We start from the raw sequence: 26,401 nt of genomic DNA on the forward strand, positions 1-26,401 counted from the left end.
TTGTACACAGCACATTATTTTGGTTTACCAGAGAACATACAGACCACCTGAAAAGTAGGTTTCAGAATTTTTCCGATTTCTGTAGTCAGTAACTTTCACAATTATTTACTCACAAATTTCTGGGAGTGTTTTTTTGATGAAAAATATCTATGCATACTACCTGCGCATCCTGAGTAATCAGTGCTGATGTGCAGGTCGGTGTTGACTTCATCAACACCTGGGTTGATGTTGGCGTGCTGAATCCCGCTTGCCAGAAATGCACGAGCTGTCACTCGTTTCTTTTCTCTCAGACCCTCATTGTGGCTTGGATCAGAGCAAACCTGAGCGTTTACATTTCTCGGGAGCTGTGGGATGATCTGCTTAGCGTTCTGTCCGCCCTCACGGACTGGGAGGAGCTCATAAACGAATGGGCCAACATCATGGACTCCCTAACAGCGGTGCTGGCAAGAACGGTGTACGGGGTGGAAATGACAAACTTACCCTTGGATAAGCTCAGTGAACAAAAAGAAAAAAAGCAGAGAGGAAAAGGTTAGTCTCTGTGCTTTAGTGCTTTTTGTATCAAGTTAAATATTGAAGTTTAAAACTAATTTAATTTAATCCAGTATTAAATACTACTTAATCTAGTGTAAAAACCCGTTTAATCAAACATGAAGTGCTTTGGATTCTCATCCTTCATTGTGGGAGGAGAGGAAATTAGGGTCAAGAGAAGACAGCTATTTAGCAGTTTTTAGTATGCGCTTAAAATCAGTCTTTTTTGCATCGTGGAAATGAAGCATGGTTTCCTGTGCTCTAGTCTGGTATAGTCATCAACATAAACGTTGTTTTCCATGTCTTTTTATTGCATTTTATTAATTACAGTATTTTAGCTACGTTTGTGTGACACCTTGGAATTGATGCACGTAGTTCAAGTAGTGATTGTTTTTTGATAATAGTAAAAATTCATCTATGCTGTTTAAAAGGTTAATATTCTTCATGTCTCAGTGCTTATAAGTTCATTCGTACTTGAGGAAAAATACGTGCCAAAGCATACGATGCTATAGAATTTTGTTTTCTTTATCTCGAAGGTGGCATTTTAGAGCCTCAGAAGACAGCGGTAGTGGGAAGATCTTTTTCATTAAGCTGGAAAAGTCATCCTGAAATTGTGGAGCCAATGAGATTCAGAAGTGCTACGACTTCTGGAGCCCCGGGAGTTGAGAAAGCAAGAAATATTGTTCGTCAAAGAGCAACAGGTTAGACCATAACTTAATGCTTGTGTTCCCAAACACTCAGTAACTCTCAAGTTTTACATCCGCCTTTGTATCGTGGCTGCTTCCAAAAGTTGTGCAACTTAATAATTAATTGCCTGAACAGAGGCGTTGCGTACCTGCGTCTGGATGTCTTGACCACTACCGCCATGAATAGAGAATCAAAGTACTTTGGAAAATTCTAAATATACACTTTTAAATACATCACATTTAATTGCAAGTTAGTCATGTGCGAGTTACGTCTTTTGTAAAGAAGTAAAGTACATTCCTATTTTTATCAGTTCACAAGAAAGCATTTGCTAACATCAGTCAGATAATATATGTTGCTTCTGAGCTTTCATACAGTTGGCTATTTACAGTGAGCACAAGGTAACCCAGATATTTAATAAGCAATTTCATCCTTTCTTACTTGCTTTATTTGCCTTTTTATTAGCATGATGGGATATGTATAGCATCTCCTTTTCCTTTTTTCTCTCACGTGTACTTCTGGGAAGAGGAAACGCGAGAGGGGAGAACAGGGGGTGAGGAACGATGGGACAATGTCTGAGACCCGAGGCATTGAACAGATACCTGATTTTTCAAGCATTTCATCAGCCTGAATTTGGGCTCTTTATTTCATGGTGGCATGTTTCTGTGTTCCGATTCAATGGGCTATGGATTAAAACTCTCCCTAGAAAGTCTCCTGCTTTTGAATAGGGAGGTATTTTGCTGCATGGCTTCCTTCTTAATTCGTAACACATTAGCGTTTCTTACCAGGAGAATTTGAAGGTGTGTTTTTGTGGCTACAGGCTTCATTACTAAGCCACAGTCTTCAGCTTAAATCACAAAACATTTTGGCGATGGAGTCAGTTCACTCTTGTGTCTGTTTTATTTTTGAATCCGGGGAGTTCCTATTTGCGCTGCAGGGGAGAATTCTTTCTTCCTTCTGCTGCAGCACTTGTGCCCTAGACTTCTCACAGAGCAGTAGAGAGAATCTGGAAGTATTGACCAGCAAGGACTTCTCTTGGTTGTGTGCTTTCAAATTAAAGGAACTTCTACCTTTAGTAAGAAAAGCTTATTGGGTAGGGAGCAAGTAGCTTGTCAGGTGGGAGGATGAACTTCATGTGTAAAAAGCCCTTAGTTTCATCTTGTGTCTCATGGTCATGTAAAAAGAGAATTATTTTCATGGAATTTGTGATGATCAATTGTCTCCCAAATCAGCAGGTGCAAAAAAGTTTTACATTTGCACGTGCGGTTATAACAAATAATAATTTCAAATATTAGAAAATGGATATACATTTTACAATGTAAGGCTATTTAGAAACACAAAACTCAGCTACTAAGCCTCCGGAGGGGTCATCTTTCAGAAGGAAAGGTAGCAGTCCCTAAGGTGAATGTTGGCAGTCCCTAAGCCAGGGCTGTTCATGGGAGGACTTTCTTTAGCAGAGCGGACATTTTTGGGAAAAGTGTCTCCCACTGGAGGCTTTTTAAAAATCCCTAATATTCTCCCCCCCCCCGCCCCGTTTAAAAGCAGCAAAAAAAAACCCCAACCCAAGCCCACATCCAAATAACCAGAGCACCTTCTGCCTCCAGGTGAGACTTGCTTTTGATCTGCTGCTTGTATCTGGAGTTAGAAGAGTAAGAACAGAGTATTTCTTCAGTAGCAGAAAATCTTTTGCCGGCTGCCCTGCTGGAGTATTTCTGCTTCCTCTTTCCTCCCCCCGTCTTCTAAGTGTCAGCATTGACATTGCAATGTACAAGACGAGAAAGTGGACAGTGAATAAGGTGTTTTTTCCCTTATAAATTCCCGTTAGAGACTTAACGCAATTCAGCATTACTTCATGTGAGACAATTGATGATCAATTTCTGTTTTTCCATCAAGGAGACTCTAAGCTTATGACAATTGGATATTAATCCATAAAATACCAAGTTTTTTTAATAATGGTAGTCAGCCTCCAGAGTGTTAGCCACCTTGGAAAGTGTTTTTCTGGTGGCCTTTCTTTTTCTAAGAAACAGTGAACCCATTTAAGTGTTGCTGTTTTGAAGGGAAATTCAGTAAGACAGGCATTCCCTTGTGGTGACTTAAGAACTCCAAAAACTTCCGCATAACTTGGGTCCCTTTCATCGTCCTGTTCAGAAATGTGGAAAGCGGGGCTCAGTGCCCCAAAAGCAGAGTCCACAGGATAATTCAGGGTGTAAGGACGTTCATCAAGTCTAACCTCCTGCTTAGTCTGCCCTCCAAGCGGGGTCAGGTGCCCATCAGACCAGGGTTCTCAGGGCATTCTCAGCTCCAGTCTGGAGCTGGGATGCCTGGTTTTAAAAGCAAAACCAGAGGCGCCTGTATCTTTAGGCCGATTTTTAAGAAGCACATTATCCCACTTCTCAGATCAGAATGGATTGCATTCAGCAGAGATGAACGAATGTAAGAGGGAATGCTCCCCATGTTTTTGCGGGGGAGCATTGCTAGTAGAGCGGAATTTGAATAAGTTTTCCATTCTTTATTGTTGAGCTGTATATACTGCTGCAGATCCTTCAATGAAAAGGAAAAAGGGTAAGTTGGATTAGCCTGGAGATAGGAATCATACACTGAGAAAATGAAATATCCCACATTGTGGAACTGCTGTGATTCAGAAATCACTGATTATTGCGCTTTCGATGTGTGAGTTACAGCTGCACATTATTAACTTACAACTTAAGGAAATATTTCTGGGCTTCATGTTGTAAAACTATATTTATTTTTTTTTCTCCCGCAAGCTTTGTGTTTCATTGTGTCATGACATTCAAAACCCCAAATGTTTCATTATTTTTTTCTGACATAATTATTGCTTTATTTTTTCCTGGAAGCTAAGCGAAGCCAGTCTATCAGCAACTGTGTTCATCTTTATGAGGCTTTGCCAGCTACTAAAAGTGTACCTCTTCTGCTTCACACTGTGAGCTCTCTCTTACCTGGTATCTCTTACACTTCTTGCTCTCACAGACTGTCAGGTACTGTACTTTAAAGTCATCTTTTATATAAATGTTCTTTATATTTTTAAACTGCTGTCTGTCTACTCCCTTTCTGTCCAGATGATTGTTCTTTAGTAGCATGGAATGAGATGTTTTGTGCTAGTTCTGTGTCCTATGCCTCGGATCCGTTCAAAACACGGTGTTAAGTAATATTGGTAGCCATTAAGAGACAAGCAAGTTTAATGGGAGCAGATCTTGTCCTTTTTCAAAGTTACAAAGGGTGGCAAAAAGTGGCTCCTTCTGGTGCTTTTTTGTTATTCTGCTGTCAAAATAAGTAACCTTTTCATGGAAAAGGAGGAGAGCGATACCTTTTCAAGAAACTACCGTAGAACCTAGTTGAATTCCTGAAGAGCAATACAAGAGCTAGGGCAAGCAAAACACGCAGTCAAAGAAATGAAGCTGGTTGAGCTACTTGATTTAAGAGGAAGATCTCATTGAACGCGCGTTACGCTCAGTTACAAATCGGTGCTTACAAATGTGGTATTTTTTTTTTCTAAAGAATTCGTCCTGTAATTATTGATTCCAGAAGCAAATCTAAAGGATTTGGCTGTGCCTCTTAGTTCTCAGATAGTGTTTGATTTCTCTCAAAATCTTTGTAGTACTGCAGGCAGTGCAGTTTTTGTTCATTTTACTACTAAAGATTACCATGAATTGCAATTAGATTTCTATTTCCTAGTAATTAATTTATTTTAAAGTCTTAATAAAGAAATGCTTTTATTCATGTTTTACCCTTTCAGTTACTTGATCTATTAAAGGGTTCCAAGCAGTTGTTAAAGTTTTAATGTAGTGCAGACCAAATGTACTAAGGATTAGGAATACAAAAGCTAAAGGCAGCCATTCAGATTTAGGCATTTTAATGGCTGTTTAGACTGCAGTGGGTGTATTTTTGCTCAAAAGTGTAGTAAACTTTTTTCCTGCTTTCGATACATACTCATCCTGTGGAACTTGCTGTTGCCATAAATAAAGCTCAAACAAACCCTAAACATACAGCTTTTGAACGGAATTCTGTACTGGTACCCAGACACAGATGTGAAAAGCAGATGTAATGGTCCGAGCATACAGAGCTACTTCGTTGGCGGGCATCCATCCTGTCGCCTAGCCAAGATGTATCGGTGGAAGCAGTGAGATTTCGCTATCGTGTTAGCGGACTTTCTTTTGTTTCTGTTTCCAGCTAATAAGTCTCTGAAAATATGACTTTCTGTCACCTCCCACGTTTCACTTCCTGGGAGGGATTTCTGACTCTTGAGCCCTAACCACAGTTGTTAGCTGCTGTCGCAAGAAAAGAAGAGTTTTATATGCGGTGCGTTGTGGCTCTTTGGGATTTCCTATGCTGTGAAATATCTTCAGTGTTTTTTCATTTCAGGTTATCTTCAGTCGTAACACTGAAGTTGTTCTAGATGGTGAATTTATTATTTGATGTTACTGATTTCTGTAAGGTGTTTAAAGTCAACAGTGATAGTCTGAGGTCAGTCAATACCAGAACAGTTAGTTTTTCTACATGTGTATGATGAGAGAATAGCGTTGGCTGTGCGGATTGAACACCTTGAGCAGTCTGCTGGGGGTTTTGTTGGGGTGTGTGGGCTCCTCTTTGCTTTCCGGGGGAAGGGTTAGCGGTTAGCTTCAGTACGGCAGGTGGCATTAACCAGTGTCATGGCCATAACTGAAAGCGCCGCTACTGAACATACTTGATCCCAAGTGTTTACTGTCTTTTTCCCCCCCTTAGTGCCAAGAGAAATGCATTTCTAAAAGCATTGTGTTGCCAGCTAATCTCGAGTTCCTGTTGCTCCTTCCCCAGTATGTCCATTTACTTCCTCACTTGAATTTTCATGCCCCTCTCTCCTCTCTTTTTATTTCTCATTTACAGCAAAAAAAACAACAACCGTGTGATTCGGTTTGTCCTCACAAACTAAGCCTGAATCATGTGTAGCTCGGATCTTTTTTTTTTTACTCTCAATTGTCGCCTTTTTTATTCTGCCCTTCTCCTCTTTATGGAGGAAAAGTCAGTAAGCACGGTCATCTTTTCTGCACTCTGTAGGTTTGCTGCCTCTCCTCTAGTCTTTCTGTTTCCAGAACGAGCAGGCTCTGGTTTGAGTCTCTAGCACCGAAAAACAGAGCTGTGTTCATGTGACATCCTCCCACCCTTCCTTGTGCGCCCCAAACCCCCAGAGGAATTTCTGTCCTTTTTCTTTTGGACTAGATGACCTTTAAAGGTCCCTTCCAACCCAACACGTGCTATGATTCTATGATTCCACACTTTTTACCCCTTACACTGCTCGTACCTCTCTCTCTAAGCTTTACAATTGCTCCAAGAATATTTTATAAAACTTAAATTATAACTTCTACAACTAGGAGTTTCATTCTAGCTTTGTAACTTGGGAATTTTAGATGTTTGAATGGGTCACTTTTTCGTATAGGTTTCTTAGGTAAGGATTTCACATGTGTATATAATTCTGAGATCTTGCAAATATTTTGTGTTTTAATTAAATCGGCAGAAGTTGAAGAATCTCAACAGCTGGAAAATTCAACAGGAACAGAAGCTACGGGCCTATTTGTAGACCAAGAGCAGCAGCTAACTCGAAGTAGCAGCACTTCAGATATTACAGATCAGTTTCCATCTGATGTTTTTCAAGGTAATTTTGATAAAATATAGCGATACTGTACCTCTGAAGAATAAGGGTTGAGACTTGTTCAGCCTCATAAACGCTACTTTGGTTTCCAGCTCTGTTCTAAATTGGTTTTTATCTCATTTTCTCAGTAAATATGTTGTTGATATCTTGTGGAAAGATCTGTTTTTAAGAAGTTACAGGCCACTTCTGCAGGACATGACCTTTTATAAAGCAGGGCAGTTAAAAATAAAACCTTTGAATGCGTGCATTTTGTATGCACCACTTAAACTTTTTTAAATCTGGCTTGCATTTAAATTTTGTGTATTATAGCTAAGCGTTCTATTTCTGTTCCTATCGTGTCAATACATTATGCTCATGCCAGATTTTTCAAAACATCACGTATTCCATTTTAGTATGTTGTATTACTTCACTTAGCTATAAAGATAAGAAGTATACATGTAAACGTAACTGAAATTTTCATATAATTTGTACTTTGGTCCCAGAAATGTCTATATTTCTTGTTTACTTTCTAAAATTTCTAGGTAAAAAGGCTGGGAGTTCGCATAATTTATCGTCTTCAGACTCCAAATCAGTTCAGGAAAATAAGGGATGTACAAAGAAGGAACACGAAGCTGAGCAAGTAAGGCGAAATAGACAGTGATTATTTATAAGATCCTAATAGTGTTTTATTTCTAAGAAGCCGCCTTTTAGTATTTGGGAACTGTAGGAACTCAAAGTGTGAAAAATCGTTAATCGTATTTCTAGTATGGAATGTGGAATTGAGCTGTAGCTGTTCATTACGCTGTTTAGTGTGATCATTTTCTGTCTCCTGATCTTGTCAGTTGCTCATGCGGTTCTACGTAAAATTGGTTTTACGCTAGTCTGATACAAGACTTTTATGCTTTTTTTTATATTAAATATAAACAAGAAGTTAATAACTTTTTAAAGATAAGTAATTCATGGCTATTAGAGCTACAGTACACTGGAGTAAATGTTTGATGGTTGAAAGTGCTGGGGAAAATGCCTGCCTTCAGCACAGTTTGTATCCCCAGCTATGTATTGCAGATGTTTGTGTAAGTTAGCATTAGGACAGGCAAGCTTTGTAAATTTTTAATGCAACTTTTGAATCAACGGTATTAAAATAAAAAGGGCTGAGGCTGATCAGCTTTGTGGAAGTATAATGCAACACAGCATGGAGGACTTGAAGCTGAATCTCATCTCTGGATCTTGGCTCTCCTCTATGTCTAGGCTTAAAGTACCATTAACATTTAGCTCTGGAAAGGAGAGATGAGACATTTTCTGCAGAGTGCTTTCAGTAATCCCGTCAGGAATAACAAAGTGTCTCAAAAAGGAAGGAAAGTCTAGTGTGCTTTGCGCGGCAGAGGAGAGGGAGAGAAGTAAGTTCAGTAGTTGGGGGAATTAAAAATTAACCTGGCTTCCCATTCTATTTTAATGCCATGTGTTATAAGATATTCATAAGCACACGCTGCTGGGCTGTTACCAGTATTGCACTTCCACCCTTTTTGTGAGTGGAAGCTGGGGTTTGACCGTATATTCACTGCATAACTTGTGAATGTACCGTGTGAACCAGTTTGACTTCGTATCACAACCCACTGAAACATCATCGCTGATCACTGAGAGCCAGATTTGCCAGGGAAGAAAGAAAGACCACTCTGCCATCTATCAGGCAGCACAACCAAACATGTATTTCTTGGGAATAATTGTCAATTCTCTCCAGATTTAAAAAAAAAAAAAAAAAGAAAAAGAAAAAAGCTCCGCTGTTAGATAAAATAATCATAATTTCTACAAGGCAATTGTCTCTTTGGCAATAATTTGCTTTCTCAGATATATGCAGAAAGAACGAATGGATTAAGTGGTTCAGAATGGATTAAATGGCCAGTGGATCGGAAATGCCTTCAAGAAATTTATTTAAAAATAGCAAATATCAACATGGAATTTCAGAAATGTTAACTGGATTGAGGAATTTTAGAGTAGCGATTCCTTCAGCAGTTAGATCTAATATGCTCCTGGGGTAAGGCATTGGGGCTCTTTGTTCCATATTGGCAATGGAAAACACGATACTCTCTTTCTGGCAGTAATTAAGTGTTGCTGTTATAGATGACATGAAGTTGCAAGAAATGTGAATTTTGAAGGTGAGCTGGCAGATATAAATAAAAACACTTAGGGACAGGGCAGGATCATCTAGAAACAGAAAATTGTCTGAAGGGTTTTCAGCAAGTAGGCTATAAATCCATTTGGCAAAGAAGGTGGTAGTAAACAAAAGGTCAGGTGTCCTCGCGTGGGTTGTTTTGCAACGGAGTAATGCTCCAACCTAAGAGATGACCACTAATTTTTTTTCCCGAAAGATTTATCGATACTTCTGAAAGCACTGAATGATCTCAGATCTGTGTAAAAACGTAAGTAAAAAGTCCCGCTTGTTGGTATGAAAACTGAGTTTAAGAAAGGGAGGATAACGACTGGGGTTGAAAGCATGAGGGTTTCCTTAAGATATTTAAAGATATTTGGACATTTTAAATATTCATGGAAATATCTTGTGACTGACTTGCAATTAATTTCTTATAACAGCGTGTGTATCTCAAATTTGCTAACATACGATGCAGTTCCCAAACTGTAATAAGCTGCGATTTTTATTTTTTTTTCTCTGAAGGTACTGGTACGAAGAAGCAGTAGTACAGCTGAATTAGATCTGAAAGCAGATTTGCAGCAATCACATGGAAATTATAGAGAGAGAGAAAAAAGTGAGTCCCAAGAAACACAGTATTTTTCTTAAGTGTAGCAATTGAACTCGGTGTCGTAATTTGGTCTTGTTACAGATATATTAGATGCTTTTCTCATCATTCTTTGCTAATGTAGCCTTTAAAGAACAGGCTCTGTGACCTTTATTAATCCCCTTCTCACTTTAGGTGAAAGCGTTAGCAGTGACACATCGATTGGCTATAATAATGAAGTAGAGATCGCACTCATCCCCTGGCAACCTTCTGAAGAAGACCATGAAGTTAATGCATCAGCAGATGTTTGTGTAGATCCTGATGCACCTCGCTGGCTTCAGCTTAGTCCTTCAGATACTGCAAATTTAACAGGTACCATAGTCCAGAAAATGTATTTACTATTTAAGGAGTTTATACAGGTCAGTTTGCTTGTAAAAAGTAGGTTTTGTTTGGCATATATCACCAAGTTTCATAATGTTCATTCAAAAAGTGAGTTTAAGGGATTTGGATAATCGGACTGAAGCTGGCCCTGTTGCCAATGGCTTGTGATCCAGAGAATAATCACGCTGTTGAAAATAATTGGGTTGCTTACTGTGTCAAATTACCACTGACCAGCTGAGGTGTGGTAGCTGATCACTTGTGCTCTCTTAGCCCGCCCCAGTGTTCAAGTCAAATAATTAATTTATATTTTGAGTTAATAGGGTTTATTTCATAGCAGAATGGTCTAAAGAAATTCCTTACTATAGGAAATAAGTGGTTAATTCACAATAACTTCTCTCATCTTGATCCTGTTACGTTCCTTATTTATAGTTCAAAGTACACAATGTCCTACACTCCAGTAGGATGTGCTAAGTGGCATTCTCAGAAGAGTTAATTTGGAAGTAAAAGTCCTTTACCTTTTCATTTTACTTATAGTATCTTTAACATGTACAATGCTCATGATTATTTATTGAAATATTTTGATTCTTTGCAATTTGTGAACGTACTTTCCCATCTAATAGCGTGAGTTAGAGATGTTACTTCAATAACTTAATGCGGTAACATATGAAACTATCTCACAGGGTGGTTTTGCTAGCAGATAGCTAGTTTCAAGGATATTTTTTTCATACTCACTTTTTCTTTGAAATATCTATAATTTAATGAACGAGTACACCTCCTTCAACCGTTCAGACTGCCATTGTACAAAAGGTAGCATGTCATACAGGAAATGGTAAGGATTGGTACCTATGATAAATTCTTTGCTTTCTTTATGTCTGTGATGCAAGGCATTGCTCCTTTGGGTGTACAAAGAGAGCGAATTACATAAAATAACCTGATAGGTAGCATAGACTAAAACCAAAAAATGGGGGAACAAATGTATAATTGCCCAACAGAGCCAGTGTGCCCTTACTGCATTTCTGGTTCTCACCCAAGTCGCAAAACTTGGTTTTGTTGTGCAAGCCTCTATGGTGTAAGGCAAAAAAATACTGTGATGCCACCACTGAACAGCATAGGTGCGATTTCTCTGACGACAGATCTGCTGAAGATCATTCTAACGTGCCTAATAAATAACATCTGTCTTAACACTTCGGGAATTCATAATGGTACAACAAACAAAACCAAAAAAAAAAAGACAAAAAGAAAAAAAAATATCCCCAAAGCTTTTTTTTTTTTTTTAAAAAAAATCAAGCAAACATAAAACCATCTAAAATGGCCTTTATTTTGCTAACCTTCTTTGGGTTCTGGGAGGACACAAGTGACTTGCCTCTGCCTGTGTAGGGGTTTCCTGCAGCGTCCCTCGGAACGCTGGCTGCGGAGCAGTGCAGGGTGCCGCGCTGGACCGTGGGTCTGGTTCTGCCTGCAGACAGGCCGCTACGCAGCTTTTCCTGGCCTGATAGAAGATAACGGACCAGCTCTTGTCATTAATATTTGCACTTCGATATGGAAATTTTCTTTTACTTGTTTAAGCATATGAATTCCATTATCCCGAGAGTCTTCACAAACCCCTGCTTTCCTTCTCAGTTTGCATACTGCTGCCTCAGGAACTGCTTCTGTCTGAAATGATAACGCCTGAGCCTATTCTTTATCGCTAGTAGTGCATACTCTGTAGTTTCTTTGTTCAGTTCCATTTCCGGGTCATTTTATACCGTGAGATCTCAAAAAAGAAAGGACTCTTAGCAATAGAAATATTACCTGTAAAAAACAGTTATTGATTGAATAAATCTCTGAGTACGTGAATGTTCCGTTGAACTGCATTTGCCTCCCTGCTAAAAAAAAAAAAAAAAGCAAGCCTTGAGTGGGGGCAGTCTCTCTGATATAAAACTGATCTATAGCTGTGTCATCTCTATGTGGAAACCCTTTACCCTACGTTTTCTGCCATTTGTTTTTCTTTGAATCATGTGCTAGCTTGAGCAATGAAAAAGAGAGAGATGATTTGGTGGGAGAGAATAGTTTTGAGACGGAAGATGGTCGGAAGAGTAACGTTCCTATTTTACTGACCAAATTTATACCGTACGCTACGTTTCTAATTCATGGAAATGGAACTTTTTGAATTTTACAGACAGTAGCGAATTCCTTGCTGATGACTGCAGTATAATTGCTGGTGGAAGCCTTATTGGTTGGCACCCTGATTCTGCTGCTGTGTTATGGAGGAGGATCTTGGGAATTCTTGGAGATGTGAACAACATAAAGTCACCTAAAATCCATGCAAAAGTTTTTGGGTATCTTTACGAGTTGTGGTATAAACTTGCAAAGGTACTGTGTATGATGCTGACATCTAATGAGAATGATTTTTCTTTTGTTGTAAAAATTATTATTAAATTTGATTTAGTATTAGCATCTGGAATATAAGCATGAGATTTGGAGGATTCTGTCACAAAGATAACCTTGTTCCATTTCTACTAGAGAGTGTTCCTGTTCAATGACAAGAGAATTTAGATTAGTTAATTTAAATGGGGGGAGGAAACAGTAGCAAAGGTATAGCAGAGGTGTAGAATAGAATGGTGCAAACGTTGGTATTTGGTGTAAAAGCCCATGGTATGATCTAAAATGCATAATATTTGCTTAGGCTGGGGGGAAGCGCTGTAGAACAAGCTTTCCTGGTAGTTTTGGCTTAAGTAGGAACTCCGTATACTGCAGGATGTAGTGCATTTCGAGTAAATCAAATAAAATAAAAAAGAAATAACGTGAAATAAAGAGCATTAATAAAGTAAGCTATCAGTTTTATTAACTCACTTCTTTTAAAAACATCAGATACGGGACAACCTTGCTATAAGTGTGGACAATCAGTCTACTCCTTCTCCTCCTGTCTTAATTCCTCCTCTCAGAATATTTGCATCGTGGTTGTTCAAGGTAAGCTATTTGTAAAATTTTCCCACATTAGTATTTTCTTCTATATCAGCACTGAACTTGTGTGTGTGTAGTTTATTTTTAATTTTTATGATCACTGCTGGCGAAGAAGATGAATATCTTCCAAAGGCTATTTGGACCCAAATCTGTTTTAATAGATACACGAAACAGGTTTGTTTTCTGTAAAATCTGCTGAAGATGCCGTTTTGTGTTAGCTGGCTACTAGGAAAAAAAAATAATAATACAAGGTTTTTTACTCTTTCCAGGCAACCACCCTGCCAAATGAATATAAGGAAGGCAAACTTCAGGCGTACAGGCTGATCTGCGCTATGATGACTAGGCGTCAAGACGTTCTGCCAAATTCTGATTTCCTGGTTCATTTTTATTTTGTGATGCACCTTGGCTTAACAAGTGAAGACCAGGTACAAGCTTTACTTGATAAAAAAATTCACACAGCATTACTGTGTGCTGATGGGAATACCTGTATTTTTGCATTTGAAGACCTGAAGCAGTGTTTTGCAACAGTTGTTCCGTGAAATTATTCTGTGTAGCCTAGTCTGCCCCTCTCTTTAGATTATGCAGTCCTAACTTTCTCATTGCCCTCCCAGTTAGAAATTTTTAAACAACTACTACTTACTTGTGACTTACTGTCACAACTGCATCACAGACACTTGTTGCTGTTTCTTTCTTGTTTTCCTGACGTTTCTGAGGGATGGCCTGCGATGAGTTTCTGCCCATCCGTGTTGCATGGTTAGTAGCTGCGTCGAGCTGGTCACGTGAAAAACATTTGAACGCTCAGTTGATATTAAGTCTTGAGCTGGACTGTGTGTTTGACCAGTGTGTTTAAACTTTGGTTCTGCCAAAGCAGAAGCCTCGTGTGCCCCGCGCCCCTACTGTGTTCCGTACCAACTGTGATGCTGTGAAGTTGGTGCTTCCAGAGCCGCCGCTGGAGTTGGTCTGTTCTCCACGTTACTCCCAGCTCATGTTACAGATGTACGAGGTGCACAAATCTATGGGGCCGGATGGGATCCACCCAAGGGTATTGAAAGAGCTGGCGGAGGTGCTCGCCAGGCCACTTGGTATCATTTATGAGCAGTCCTGGACAACCGGGGAGGTCCCAGCTGACTGGAGGTTAGCAAATGTGACACCCATCCACAAGAAGGGCCGGAAGGAGGATCCGGGGAACTACAGGCCAGTCAGTCTGACCTCGGTGCCTGGGAAGGTCATGGAACAGATCCTCCTCAGTGCCATTACACGGCACATGCAGGAGAACAGGGTGATCAGGCCCAGTCAGCATGGGTTTGTGAAGGGCAGGTCATGCCTATCAAACCTAATATCCTTCTATGATAAGGTGACCCACTTAGTGGATGAGGGAAAAGCTGTGGATGTTATCTACTTGGATTTTTGCAAAGCTTTTGACACTGTTTCCCACAGCATTCTCCTGGAGAAACTGGCTGCTCATGGCCTGGACAGGTGTACTCTTCGCTGGGTAAAAAACTGGCTGGATGGCCGTGCCCAGAGAGTGGTGGTAAATGGAGTTAAATCCAGTTGGTGTCCAGTCACAAGTGGTGTCCCCCAGGGCTCGGTGCTGGGGCTGGTTCTCTTTAATATCTTTATCAATGATCTGGATGAAGGGATCGAATGCACCCTCAGTAAGTTCGCAGATGACACTAAACTGGGCGGGCGTGTTGATCTGCTTGAGGGTAGGTTGGCTCTGCAGAGGGATCTGGACAGGCTGGACCGATGGGCTGAGACCAATGGTACGAGGTTCAACAAGGCCAAGTGCCGGGTCCTGCACTTGGGACACAACAACCCCATGCAGCGCTACAGGATGGGGGCAGAGTGGCTCGAAAGCAGCTTGACAGAAAAGGACCTGGGGGTGTTGGTTGACAGACGGCTGAATATGAGCCAGCAGTGTGCCCAGGTGGCCAAGAAGGCCAACAGCATCCTAGCCTGTATCAGGAATAGTGTGGTGAGCCGGTCCAGGGAAGTGATCATCCCCCTGTACTCGGCACTGGTGAGGCCCCACCTCGAGTACTGCGTTCAGTTTTGGGCCCCTCGCTACAAGAGGGACATTGAGGTGCTGGAGCGTGTCCAGAGAAGGGCTACAAAGCTGGTGAGGGGTCTGGAGGACAAACCTTATGAAGAACGACTGAGGGAGCTGGGGTTGTTTAGCCTGGAGAAGAGGAGGCTGAGGGGAGACCTTATCACCCTCTACAGCTACCTGAAAGGAGGTTGTAGAGAGATGGGGGCTGACCTCTTCTCCCTGGTGACAAGTGATAGGACGAGGGGAAACGGGTTCAAGTTATGTCAGGGGAGGTTTAGATTAGATATTAGGAAACATTTTTTCACTGAAAGGGTTATTAAACATTGGAATAGGCTGCCCAGGGAGGTGGTGGATTCACCATCCCTGGAGGTGTTTAAAAAAAGGGTAGATGGGGCACTTAGGGACATGGTTTAGAAGTGGCTCTTGTCAGGGTAGGCTAAAGGTTGGACTCGATGATCTTAAAGGTCCCTTCCAACCTCAGCAATTCTATGATTCTATGTTTTTACCTTCTATCGTGAGGTAAAATGCTAGACGCGATCTTAGGCAAAGGAGGGGATGCGAAGAGCTTTATGTCGGTTTATAAGCAGCGGCTGCTCTCAACATGCCCTTTGGAATGCCGTGCGCCATTGATTGCAAGGACATTCTCTAAAATTAGAATTAATGTTGTCCTCTCCAGACTCTTCCCCTTCAAGATTAGTCCTTCAGGGGATGTTTAAAACTGTCATACCAGCTCTTTGTAACTGGTGCAAAGTGGACTGAAGGGAGAAGTGAGACAGAAGGTTATCTTACTGTAACCAAGAGGTGCTACCAAAACATTCTCTTCCTGTGAATAAATATTGTTCCTACATTCCTGTGTCCTGGGTTGGCCTAATTTATTGAAGTATTCAGTAGGAGATGAATAAAAGACTTAATCTGTCCAGATGTAAGAAGATTGTTGGGCCTCAGAAACAGCTAAACACCCATAAAAACTGTAAGAAATATTCTTTATTTTCCCTAAAGGGTATCTAAAAACATTTCCATGTTTTTATAGCTACAGGAGTGGGTTTTCTTCCTTAAAAGAAACAGTCTAATGAAAGCAGTGGCTAGAGCTGTGCTGTGGATTCCAGCAGAGGGCACACAGACCCCTTCGTAAATCCTGTCGTGGTCACTTCTGCTTCTTCTGAGAGTTGTGTCTGGTGCCCTTAGTAAGTCAACAGGAAGAGTCTTGCACAGGTTTGGTCCTATCTGAGATGAAAGAGAGAAATAATTAATTGTTACCAGGCTCTCGCCCTCTGAATCTCAGTTCTCCTCCTGAAAAGTTGGAGCGTTTGGAAAATCTTCCTTTTAAGTAGGTAATGGGGGCCAGGGGGGAGAAGGAATAGAAAGGAAAGGGTTTTCTTCTGGAAAAACCCAAGAGTTCCGGCTGCTGCTGAAACCTAGAAAAAAACCCCACAAGCGTCTGCCATTTGTAAAGCACAAATGGGGAAAAATAAAAGTGGAACTCCTCTTTTTGCCACTCTCAATATGTTACTCTCGTCACTCTTTCATTTCATTAATCTATGCAGATTTCAGACGGTTTAACACTACTGGGTGTACGCAGTAAATTCATTCCCCTACAAAAAAAAAGACTGTGTGGTAACACCCGCGATGATGAGACCCCCTGAATTTTAAAAACCACACAGCATCAAATCCGCTCACATAAAACACACAATTCAAGAAGCTTTAAAGCCCGATGTAGACCAGATTTTTAAAAAGATCATCACTTTTATATTTGGATAAACAAAGACAAATCTTTATAGCAGCCACTGCCGACACAGGGCCTTAGGGGCAGAAAATATCAGTAATTTTAAGACACTTAAGCTGTTTTCATCTACACGTTTCCATGAAACGGCCAAGTTTGTCATGCCAGAGGTGTTCAGCTGTTGGCAGTTCCTTTTTTTGAAGCTAAGGGGTGCTCCATTTTTCGAAATCTGACTGCTGCCTGGAGAACTGTTTTCTCTATAGAAACTGGGAGATTTTTAAAACGTGGAATTGGTTGTTGTTGAGCTGGTTTTTACCCTGTTTATTGCGTTTTGGTGTTGTTAACGGTTCCACAGATTTCTAAGCTTCTTGCGGCTGTGGACCTTGGATTTCAGTGCTTGGGCAGAGTTACAATCCAGGAGTTAAAGAAGATGAAGATGATGAAGAGATGAAGACTATGTAGTGATGTCAGACTCCACATTGCGCATCATTCCAGGATTTCCCAGATAACTTGCGCACTGATGCCGCTCTTTTGTTCTTCCTTGCCTCGCTCGGTTTTGCTTTTTTTGCCTCTTGGTGGCACACTCGACCACAAGTTTTTTTCTTACGTTACTGTCCTTCCAGTTTTGCTTTCCTTAAGTAGGAGACTGGTTGAGGTGTTAACTCATGGTGCTTTGGAGCTTGGATTCTCATGCGATGCGTTGGTACGAAGCACGGTCCTTACACCTATTTCTGTATTCCCAGTACGATTAGCGCCAAGGTGCTTGACGGGTGTTGAGACTAGTGGGACAATTGGGATGCTGAGGGTAACTACAAATGCAGGAATGCGCTGTACGAGGCAGAAGTACCTCCTCTGGCGGGTGCAAAGGGTAGCAAAGCGTAAAGTGTGCGTTGTGAAGCTATCACTGGGTCTCACAGCTTCCTCTAAGAAACAGGGTGATGTACAATGAGTGGGACACAATACCAGTATTGATTTTGTGATTTTTGTTTATTATTATTTATTTTTTTTTTCCACTTCTCAGTGATTTTGAGTATGTGCTGTTACCTGATAAACTTCATATAAAAGAGGGTGTGATATCATGGGGCACAAGGATCACCGGAACATGGATCCTTGTTCTTCGTAACGCTGCAAAATCCTGCCAGCCTCCTGTAGTTTCTAGGATTGGAGTTATTGCATGCCAAAATAAACTTTGGGGCAGGGCTTTTTTTTTTTTTTTAGCACACGTTGTTTTTATGTGCTAAGCACAAGCATAGATTTCTCACTCTTAAGCAACATTAACAGGAGTTAGGAGAGGGGGTGTTTCTCATGGGGGAATTTTCCTTCTGACCAGTGTCCTGTGACCAGTGCAACTTTAGAATTTATGGGGGAAAGCAACAGAAAGGTAGACCAACTCCAGGAAATCACAGTGGCGACTTTAGAAGAGCTTTTTAAGAGGATACGTAATTTTAAAATAGTACTGTCGGAAACCTCTTTGACCGGAATGTGATTTTTCAATGTTTCAGTTAGCATCAGAAATGTTTCTTTCGGAAATACATGTCTCTTTCCACTCCTCCCTTAAAGATATGAGTATACAAAACTTCTGCTGTATTGTGTAGGTTTTAGCGTTGATAGAAAGACAAAATAATACATTTTTGAATAGGGTTAGAAATAAATGCAATATTATTCCTGGCAAGTGCGACCTAACTTTGCAGGCTTGTCCCATGGGGTATATAAAAGAGCAATGTAGGGTTATATTTTATAGAAAGCTCCCATGGCATTCTGAGTTCAAGATGTAGCAATTAGCTTAGCAGATGAGGAAGGAGATAGTGAGGTAATGAGCTGCATCTAATTTGTCCATGTGGAAGCGCCTAACAACAAACATCCCTGTAGGAAGAAGCGAACGGTTCTCTGCAACAATTGCATCACCTTTTCAGGTGGGAGAAGCCATTGCGTAAACGGCAGTCGCAGAGCGAGTCGCAGTCTGGCGTTGTAATTACTTCCAGCTTGCAAAGGGGCCTGAGGTCAAGGGGCGAGTGACCGTCTGCGGGTTGATGATCCTCCTCCTCTACCGCTCAATTCAGTGGACCGACGCTGTATTCTGATGCTGCGATAGTGAGCCTGGATTTTTTTTTTTTTTTTCCCTGTGGTTTTTAATGAATGAAGTTCACTGAGGCTCACCCCCTCCCCACCCTGACCTTCCAGTGTAAAGGAAAGTGAATTTGGACATTCGCTACCACGCCGTGGTTTCGTGGAGGTAGTTCACCTACGGTTGCTCCAATTCCTCATCTAGATTACAGAAAATCCTGAAACGTTCTTGGGGGGTGTGTTGGGTTTTTTTGTGGTTTGGTTTTGGTTTTTTTTTTTTTTTTTTTTTTTTTAGGAGATGCCATGGGTTAGCCTGTTGCAGTCTGGGTAGGAATAGGTGCCTTATGCTGCTAAGTGAGGCTGATCGTTGAAAAACCCCTATTACAGTGATTGCAACGATGCATGCCTGTTGATTCGGACAATAAATATACTTTTTTAAATTAAACCAAAGTCTAATACCGCAATCCACAAATTTTACAAGTACCTGAACTGGGAAAGGATAGGTATTTTATTATTGCCACTGGTTGATTACTGTAGCAGTAGTTTTTGCTTCATGAATTTGCAAAGCACGTAAGCATCTCCTTGCTTCATAGCTTCCTTGGTTTTGCTGAAGAACAAAAGTACCAAAACACAATTCCAAAATGGTACTGACACTATTCATCCCTCTTCTCAGAAAAGCCAGTCTTCAAATAATTCTGATTCCTCAGTTCTGGTACTTCTGGTACTTAAATAGTCCTTCTAGATTATTGCTGGGTTTTTTTCCCTAAAACTTTGGTGGATTTTTGTGACGCTGTCTTATTTCTGTCTAAATTTGCACCCCAGAATGCAGCGCAAGTTAGGTCCTTACCCTGTAGTTATGCTGTGAAAGAAGAGGCAGGTTTTCAGTGTTTTTCAAGTTTCAAACCCCCAGCTGTTTAGTGTCTTTTTTTTTTTTTATAGAAAGTCTTGCCCTACTACCAGGGCTTTAGCATCAGTTGGACCAACCTATTGGACAACACGTGTCGCCGTGGTTTTTCCCCAGTAGTCTGAGGTTATCTGAAAAGTGAGCTACCAGGTTAGTTATATTGCTGACTTTTGAAGTGCCTTTTAACACAGAAGTTTAATAAATGTACAATTATACTGGCTTGCCAGAGTATCTTTGGAATAGAGTGCTTACATATGAGAGGAAATATTAAGGAACGTAATACAAAGACTTCAGAAATTCTCAGTGGAAAGGACAGCTGATAGACAAGGAAAGAGACCGTGCTGATGGCTTTTTTAGTTTAGTGATGTTAAGGGCAGAACAAGCTTTAAATATGGAAGAGGAGGAAAAAAAAAAAAAAAAAAAAAAGGAAAGCCCAGATCCAAATGAGTTGACAGATGTCCTCGGTGATTAAATTTCAGCACATGCAGACTGGCCTGCCTGCAGAACGCAGCCCAGCTGTAGGCAGAGAAGTTAACAGCTATGTTTTTAGCTTGGCTCCTTTTAGTAGTAAAAGGATGACTCAGATGAAATAATCTGTCGGTAAAGGCGGCAGTATACTAATGTGCGTTATGCTTATCTGTAAGCCGCTTAATTTGTTTAAAATATACTGTTGCTAATTACGGAAGGGAAGCTACACCCGTTATGTAGTCAGCTCATGTAGAAACACTGACTATAGCCGTTTGTATGAGAGATGGATAATTTATAACGTGAAGCATTTTTTAGTAGCGTTGCTACCGGAGAAGCCACATTAATTACCTATTTGTATTAACATTGATCTGAAGTTATTTGGGTTTTGGTTTTTTTTTTTTTTTTAAAAGTACTTGTGAGCTTTTATATGTTTCTGTTAAGTTCTTACTCAACAGTGAGGAGCGGTGTACAACTTCTAGACTGCTCAGCCATTGGTGCTCTTCACTGGGACACGTATTAGCCAGGTAGAGCATTGTCTTCTAAAGGTGCAATAAATGAGCAGCTTTGCTTTTGTATGCTGTGGAATAAGTACTACTTGCCCGGATTTCTGCCTGATAATGTTGCACGTGAGGACCCTTAGTTGTACGGCATTTAGAAACGCATTTTAGATTCCTTTCCAGGCTGCCGTTTAAAAGAAAATAATCATAATATAGTCTATTAAGGCTTAGATGCCCGTATTTTAGTTTCTTGTGACTCTTCCAGTGGCTACTATGATTTTTCTCCCTCTTTTAGTGTCCGCTGTATCTCACTTTCTGTAGAAAATTTGCCTGTGCCCCCATTATGTGCTTTATGAGGGCTTGAAAATAAGTGTTAACAGACAGCGCGTTTTCTGTAGCGACAAAAATACAAATGCCAGGGTCTCACAGGAAATCCTGCATTACCCCTCTGCGCGCTCATAGTAGGATAAATTGGAAGTGTTGAAGAAAAATAGCTGCGAGGATTGACTGGAAGAAAGGAATAAGCAGGAAGTGCCAGCTGTAGTAGCTGTGTGTTCTGGAACAATTTTGGTAGTTTTGTTCTTTTTTTTTTCTTTTTTTTTAATACTTTTGCTCTTTCTAAATTGCTTCCATCCCACGCAAACTACTGTTTCGTAGTCGTCGTTCTGTCTGTCTCTTCTGTATTCCCAGCAGTATCTTGCTGGAGTGCCTGCTGCTTGTAAGCTCCTTTGTGAGGATTTTCTGAACTCTGTCCAGAATAGAAATGGAGTTTTTGAAATAGAGGCAACGTCTCTCTTCCTTCCATTTTGCTTGCACCTTTCTTTTCCACCTCTCCAGTCATCCTTGTAGCTTTGGGATCTCCCGAAGCCAATTTCTTTGTTTAATGTGCCTTTGCGATGCAACGCTGTTTGTTTCATCATCACTGATTGGAGGTCAGTGACGAGTGGTGTTCCCCAGGGGTCAGTACTGGGTCCAGTCCTCTTCAATATGTTCATCAATGACCTGGATGAGGGGATAGAGTGCACCCTCAGCAAGCTTGCCGTTGACACAAGGCTGGGGGAGGTGGCTGACACACCGGAAGGCTGTGCCGCCATACAGAGAGACCCGGACAGGCTGGAGATCTGGGCAAAGAGGAACCTTATGAAATTCCATAAGGGCAAGTGCAGGGTGCTACACCTGGGGAGGAATAACCCCATGCACCAGTCCAGGTTGGGGGCTGACCTGCTGGAGAGCAGCTCTGTGGAAAGAGACCTGGGAGTCCTGGGGGACAACAGGATGACCATGAGCCAGCAATGTGCCCTTGCAGCCAAAAAGGCCAATGGCATCCTGGGGTGCATCAAGAAGAGTGTGGCCAGCAGGTCGAGGGAGGTCATCCTCCCCCTCTGCTCTGCCCTGGTGAGGCTGCACCTGGAGTACTGTGTCCAGTGCTGGGCTCCCCGGATCAAGAAGGATGGGGAACTGCTGGAGAGGGTGCAGCAAAGGGCTACCAAGATGATGAGGGGACTGGAACACCTCTCTTATGAAGAAAGGCTGAGGGATCTTCAGTCTGGAAAAAAGACGGCTGAGGGGAAACCTTATCAACACTTACAAATACTTCAAGGGTGGGTGTCAGGAGGATGGGGCCAGGCTCTTTTCAGTGGTGTCCAGTGACAGGACAAGAGGTAATGGGCACAAACTTGAGCATAGGAAGTTCCACCTAAACACGAGAAGGAACTTTTTTACTCTGAGGGTGGCAGAGCCCTGGCACAGGCTGCCCAGAGAGGTGGTGGAGTCTCCATCTCTGGAGACATTCAAAACCCACCTGGACGCGTTCCTGTGCCACCTGCTCTGGGTGACCCTGCTCTGGCAGGGGGTTGGACTAGATGATCTCCAGAGGCCCCTTCCAACCCTATGGTTCTATGATCATCCATGATCCATTATCCTTAGCTATCTACTTGACTTCCCCCTTTCCCTCTGCTTATTTCAACTGGGCTGTCTCTTCAGGATCCATCCTTTTCCCTCTGTGTGCAATTGTGCTTCTCTGCTTCAGACATGTTTTACTTCAACTCCTTGCAACACCTCCTTAGGTGTTATCTTTTAGGCAAGGTTACGGGAAAAATTCAGAGAGTGGCTATTTTAAGCAAATCAAGGTTTAACGTATTTGCCGTTTTGGGGGACGGTCTAATAAAAACGTGCAGAACAATCTCTTCTTCTCTGCATGCCTGCCTTCATTTTGAAAACTGATACAGCATGCAGGTGAAAGGGAAAAGCGTTACGAGTGCTGCTAATTGCCACCTAAGGTAGAGGGCCTGCCCGCCTTCCTGCTGTGCGCTGCAGGGACCTCCTTTACCTCTCCTCTTAGAGGGGTGCTCGCCGTCCCTTCCCTAGAACCGCCTTGCCCCTAAGCACTTAAACTCATGCTCTGCAGGTGCTTCAGTGCTGCCACCTCGGCTTCTTACAGTCGGAGGCTTGGAAGCGGTCCTGCTTTGGGGGGAAATCCATATGGCAACACAACGTCATCCCAACATTTCAAGCAGTGCCACGGACTAGTAGCTGTGTTCTCGGTACCCGAACCTCTGTACCCGTAGCAAACGGATGTTCAGGTAGTTCCCTCTCGGCGTGCACGGACTTAAAATATTTCTTCCAATTTGAAGTGTATTCTTAATCCCAACAGTCCCCCTAGGTTGGGAAGATAATCAAACATACTCTAAAAGGGGAGAAACTTTAAAAATTTTGTTCGCTTCTTATGTCTGTCTGATCTCTGTTCATAGGGCATCTGAGCACCGCTCGGTCAGCACAAGGGCTTTGGGGCGGGGGTTTGTGTTATTAATATGACTTTAAAAGAGAGAGCTTTCTCATATAGTTTCGAGGGGAAGGAGGAATTACCAGCAGGCGACTTAGCGGTAATCTGTCATTTTTAGCACTTGTGAATAACCTTGTCCGTGTTTTACAAATGCAGTGTTAGTCTGGTTTTTGGTATCTCTCCCTATTGCATTCCAGTCACAAGATACTTTAGCAAATGTAACTTTTTGGGAATTTAGATTTAAATGGCTTTTTCTGACAAGCTGCTCCTGTGCTTTCTGAGGGTGTCAAAATACTTCATCAATTTTTACTGGAACTTAATTTTTGACAAGTTAACTCTTACCTAAAATGTAATGCTAGCCAGGAGAACTTGGAATAAGTAAATGGAAGTGTTTGTTCCTTTAAAATAAAAAAAGGAAAATGAAGGATTTACCACTTAAGCCTTGCGTAAATTAATAATCTTCCCTGCGCTGTAAATTTCGGCCACTAATGAGGTGTCTCTCAGTGAAGAACAGAGCGAACTGTAAGTGAAAAATCCATGTTGTTCCTGTTGAGGGACAATTGGAAACGTGATGAAAGCAGATGGCAGGCTATTTGGTTACACCTGTAATCTGCAAAAGCTTGAACAAAAATTAGGTGAAGAATATTTTTGTAATTGACCTTTCAGTGAACTTGCATAAATTTTTTTCACTTACTCAGTGGATGTTTATGACCTTATTATTTGGATTACTAGATTAAACTGTACTGAAATAGTAATGCCTTTTATAGGGTTAATGAATTTGAGAAGGACATGCATGTGATTGTCCCCTTCTCTCCCCGCCTCCCCATTTTTAACACTGCAGAGCATCATTTTGAATTGAAATAGTCCATAATGGTCCTTTTTTTCACATTTCTTTAACAACATGAACGCTAAATTATAGCTGTGCAATTATGTAAACAATGGAAATGCTTCCAGAATGAATACTTCCTTTTAAATTTTCATTTTGTGTAATTGCTGAAAGGTTTGGAGCCATAATAAACCAAAATTATTTTACACGTTTATCGTTCTAAAGGTCAATTATGAAAGAAGTAAAGAAACAACACTGTACAGAATGAGTAAACCAATTTCTATTGCCATCACCATATGTTTTTCTTATTGCTCGTGTTTTTCCAGTTACTGTGTACATAGCATTCAATTAAAGTGATTCATTTACTAGGCTGTAAGCTGCTGAACAGAGTTTACATTTATAGAACAGTGCTTTGAAGGGAAGGAAACAACTTGCCTCTGTTTGAATTACCTGATTTTTGCAATATCGCTGATAGGACATATGTTCTCACTTGGTCGCTTTCTCATAAGCCTGAATCTTCTGATAAGCTCGCAATGCTACTGAATTACTGCGCGAAATCACGCTTTTACTGTCAGCTGGATTGGGCGTGAAAGTGTGCTAATTGGGAAACGGGAGGAAAAACTGTGAAGTTTCAACCTGTAAGCGCTTTCCTGGGGTGGGGTTTCTTTCCTGCCCATGCTGTAAACTCGCTCTGCCTCAGATTAATTTAAACGGGAGTCACTCAGACTATCACAACTTTCCACTGAAATGCCCGAGATGAAAAATGGCAGTGGAAGCTAATGGAAAGCTGGGCTGAACACATTTTTCTCTGGGCTCTTAGGCACTTGTACATCGTTAACTTTTAACAGTTGTGTGTGTGTTCGGTTACCGCAGCATACGATCCGTGCTGTGAATTCATCAGTCTGAAGCCACAGAACAAAAAAGCAAAAATTCAGGATTGTTTCCTTAGCCTTTCCAAATAATTTCTTCAAAGGTTTCTCACTGTGAAAAATAATTTAGGTTTTTTTTTAGTAGTGGTACATCTCGTGAACACCAAGTAGATCTGTGCAACCACATAGTTAGAGCTTTTTGCAAAGCGTGTGTTGTCACAGCATTTGTTAAAGTCGTGTTAGTTACGCCGTGCTGTAAGCTCAGGTATTAATATATCGAAGGTAACGGTTTTGCGATTTCTATTTTATCCTCATTTCCTAAGCGTTCTATGCAGTGACCATAGCTAAGAGTCGATGAAGCCAGACGATCGTTACAGTGGTATTTAACAGATGGGATTGATGGAGCGAGGACAGGAGTTAACGCAGTTGTTTGTAGCAGGTCTTTGTACCTCCTACGTTCTGTTACCTTTCAGGCCAGGTTAGCGCGGGCCCTTTTATTGTGGCATATGTCAACAGGAGTGTACTCCCATCTGCTGCTCTATAGTTTGATGCCCAATTATTCAGAGACCAAACACATTGCAGTACCTGGCTCTGTTCGTAATTACAGGTGCGTTGTGTTGTGAGGAGCCCGGTGCATTAATCAGACTCTTAATTATGAAAAGGTGGGTCTTTTGTTCTGCTCGGAGCGTGAGTTTACCGCCCACTTTATGAGCCGCTGCATCCATCTGCTCCCTCTTTTTCAATGTTTGCATTGACTGATATTGACTTTAAAATGTATCAAAGGAAGTGATTAAAACTAGTTTAAACATTAACTCGAGTGGCATTTTAGCTTATTCAGGAAAGTGAAAGCATTATCTGCTACTATGTTAAAAACGAAATTATTGATTTAAAATCTATAACACGGTTATTTCATAGGATGTCACTGCTGTAAATACTTAGCAGAACACTAAGCAGGTTCTGTCCAGGTGTTTAGCAGTGCTTTGAGAAAATGCTAAGGTAGTTGAAGCATCTCTTCACATAGAGGAAAACGAGTTTGACTTTTTTAGTTTCTCGGGTAGAAATGGAGCCTACGGACACATTCTGGGACTAAATGTTAAGTTCACGCCTTATTTAACACATCACAAAACCGGTAAAGATGGGCATTGGAAGCGGTTTTCCTTTGCAACTTTTCTTTGAAATTCCATTGAGATGAAAAATAATTTTCTACTCAATATAGAAATAGCTTTCTCTAATTCTTCAGCAAATATAATGTTGCAGGTAAGGATTATATAGATTTTGGACCTAATTTTAAACCTGCTGAAACCTTGTGGGAAGGAAATCTTAACTCAAATAC

At 41.2% G+C, this 26,401-nt stretch overlaps 1 protein-coding gene across 3 annotated transcripts in view; it reads left to right on the forward strand.

Moving 5' to 3' along the window:
• The window catches only part of RALGAPA2 (Ral GTPase activating protein catalytic subunit alpha 2), a 140,549-nt gene that overhangs the window by 36,780 nt on the left and 77,368 nt on the right, over nucleotides 1–26,401 (forward strand). For all 3 annotated transcript variants that reach the window (XR_008465735.1, XR_008465736.1, XM_054197043.1), the window contains exons 15-24: nucleotides 291–528; nucleotides 1,065–1,229; nucleotides 4,068–4,208; nucleotides 6,722–6,859; nucleotides 7,378–7,475; nucleotides 9,504–9,594; nucleotides 9,760–9,936; nucleotides 12,104–12,297; nucleotides 12,796–12,894; nucleotides 13,158–13,313. Coding sequence is in view for 1 of the 3 variants with exons in the window: in XM_054197043.1 (XP_054053018.1) it covers nucleotides 291–528; nucleotides 1,065–1,229; nucleotides 4,068–4,208; nucleotides 6,722–6,859; nucleotides 7,378–7,475; nucleotides 9,504–9,594; nucleotides 9,760–9,936; nucleotides 12,104–12,297; nucleotides 12,796–12,894; nucleotides 13,158–13,313 (1,497 nt within the window). In the remaining 2 variants the exon portion in view is untranslated. The remainder of the gene's footprint in view (nucleotides 1–290; nucleotides 529–1,064; nucleotides 1,230–4,067; nucleotides 4,209–6,721; nucleotides 6,860–7,377; nucleotides 7,476–9,503; nucleotides 9,595–9,759; nucleotides 9,937–12,103; nucleotides 12,298–12,795; nucleotides 12,895–13,157; nucleotides 13,314–26,401) is intronic.

This window comes from Rissa tridactyla, chromosome 3 (assembly GCF_028500815.1).
Source record: "Rissa tridactyla isolate bRisTri1 chromosome 3, bRisTri1.patW.cur.20221130, whole genome shotgun sequence".
In the NCBI taxonomy this organism is placed as follows: Eukaryota; Metazoa; Chordata; class Aves; order Charadriiformes; family Laridae; genus Rissa; species Rissa tridactyla.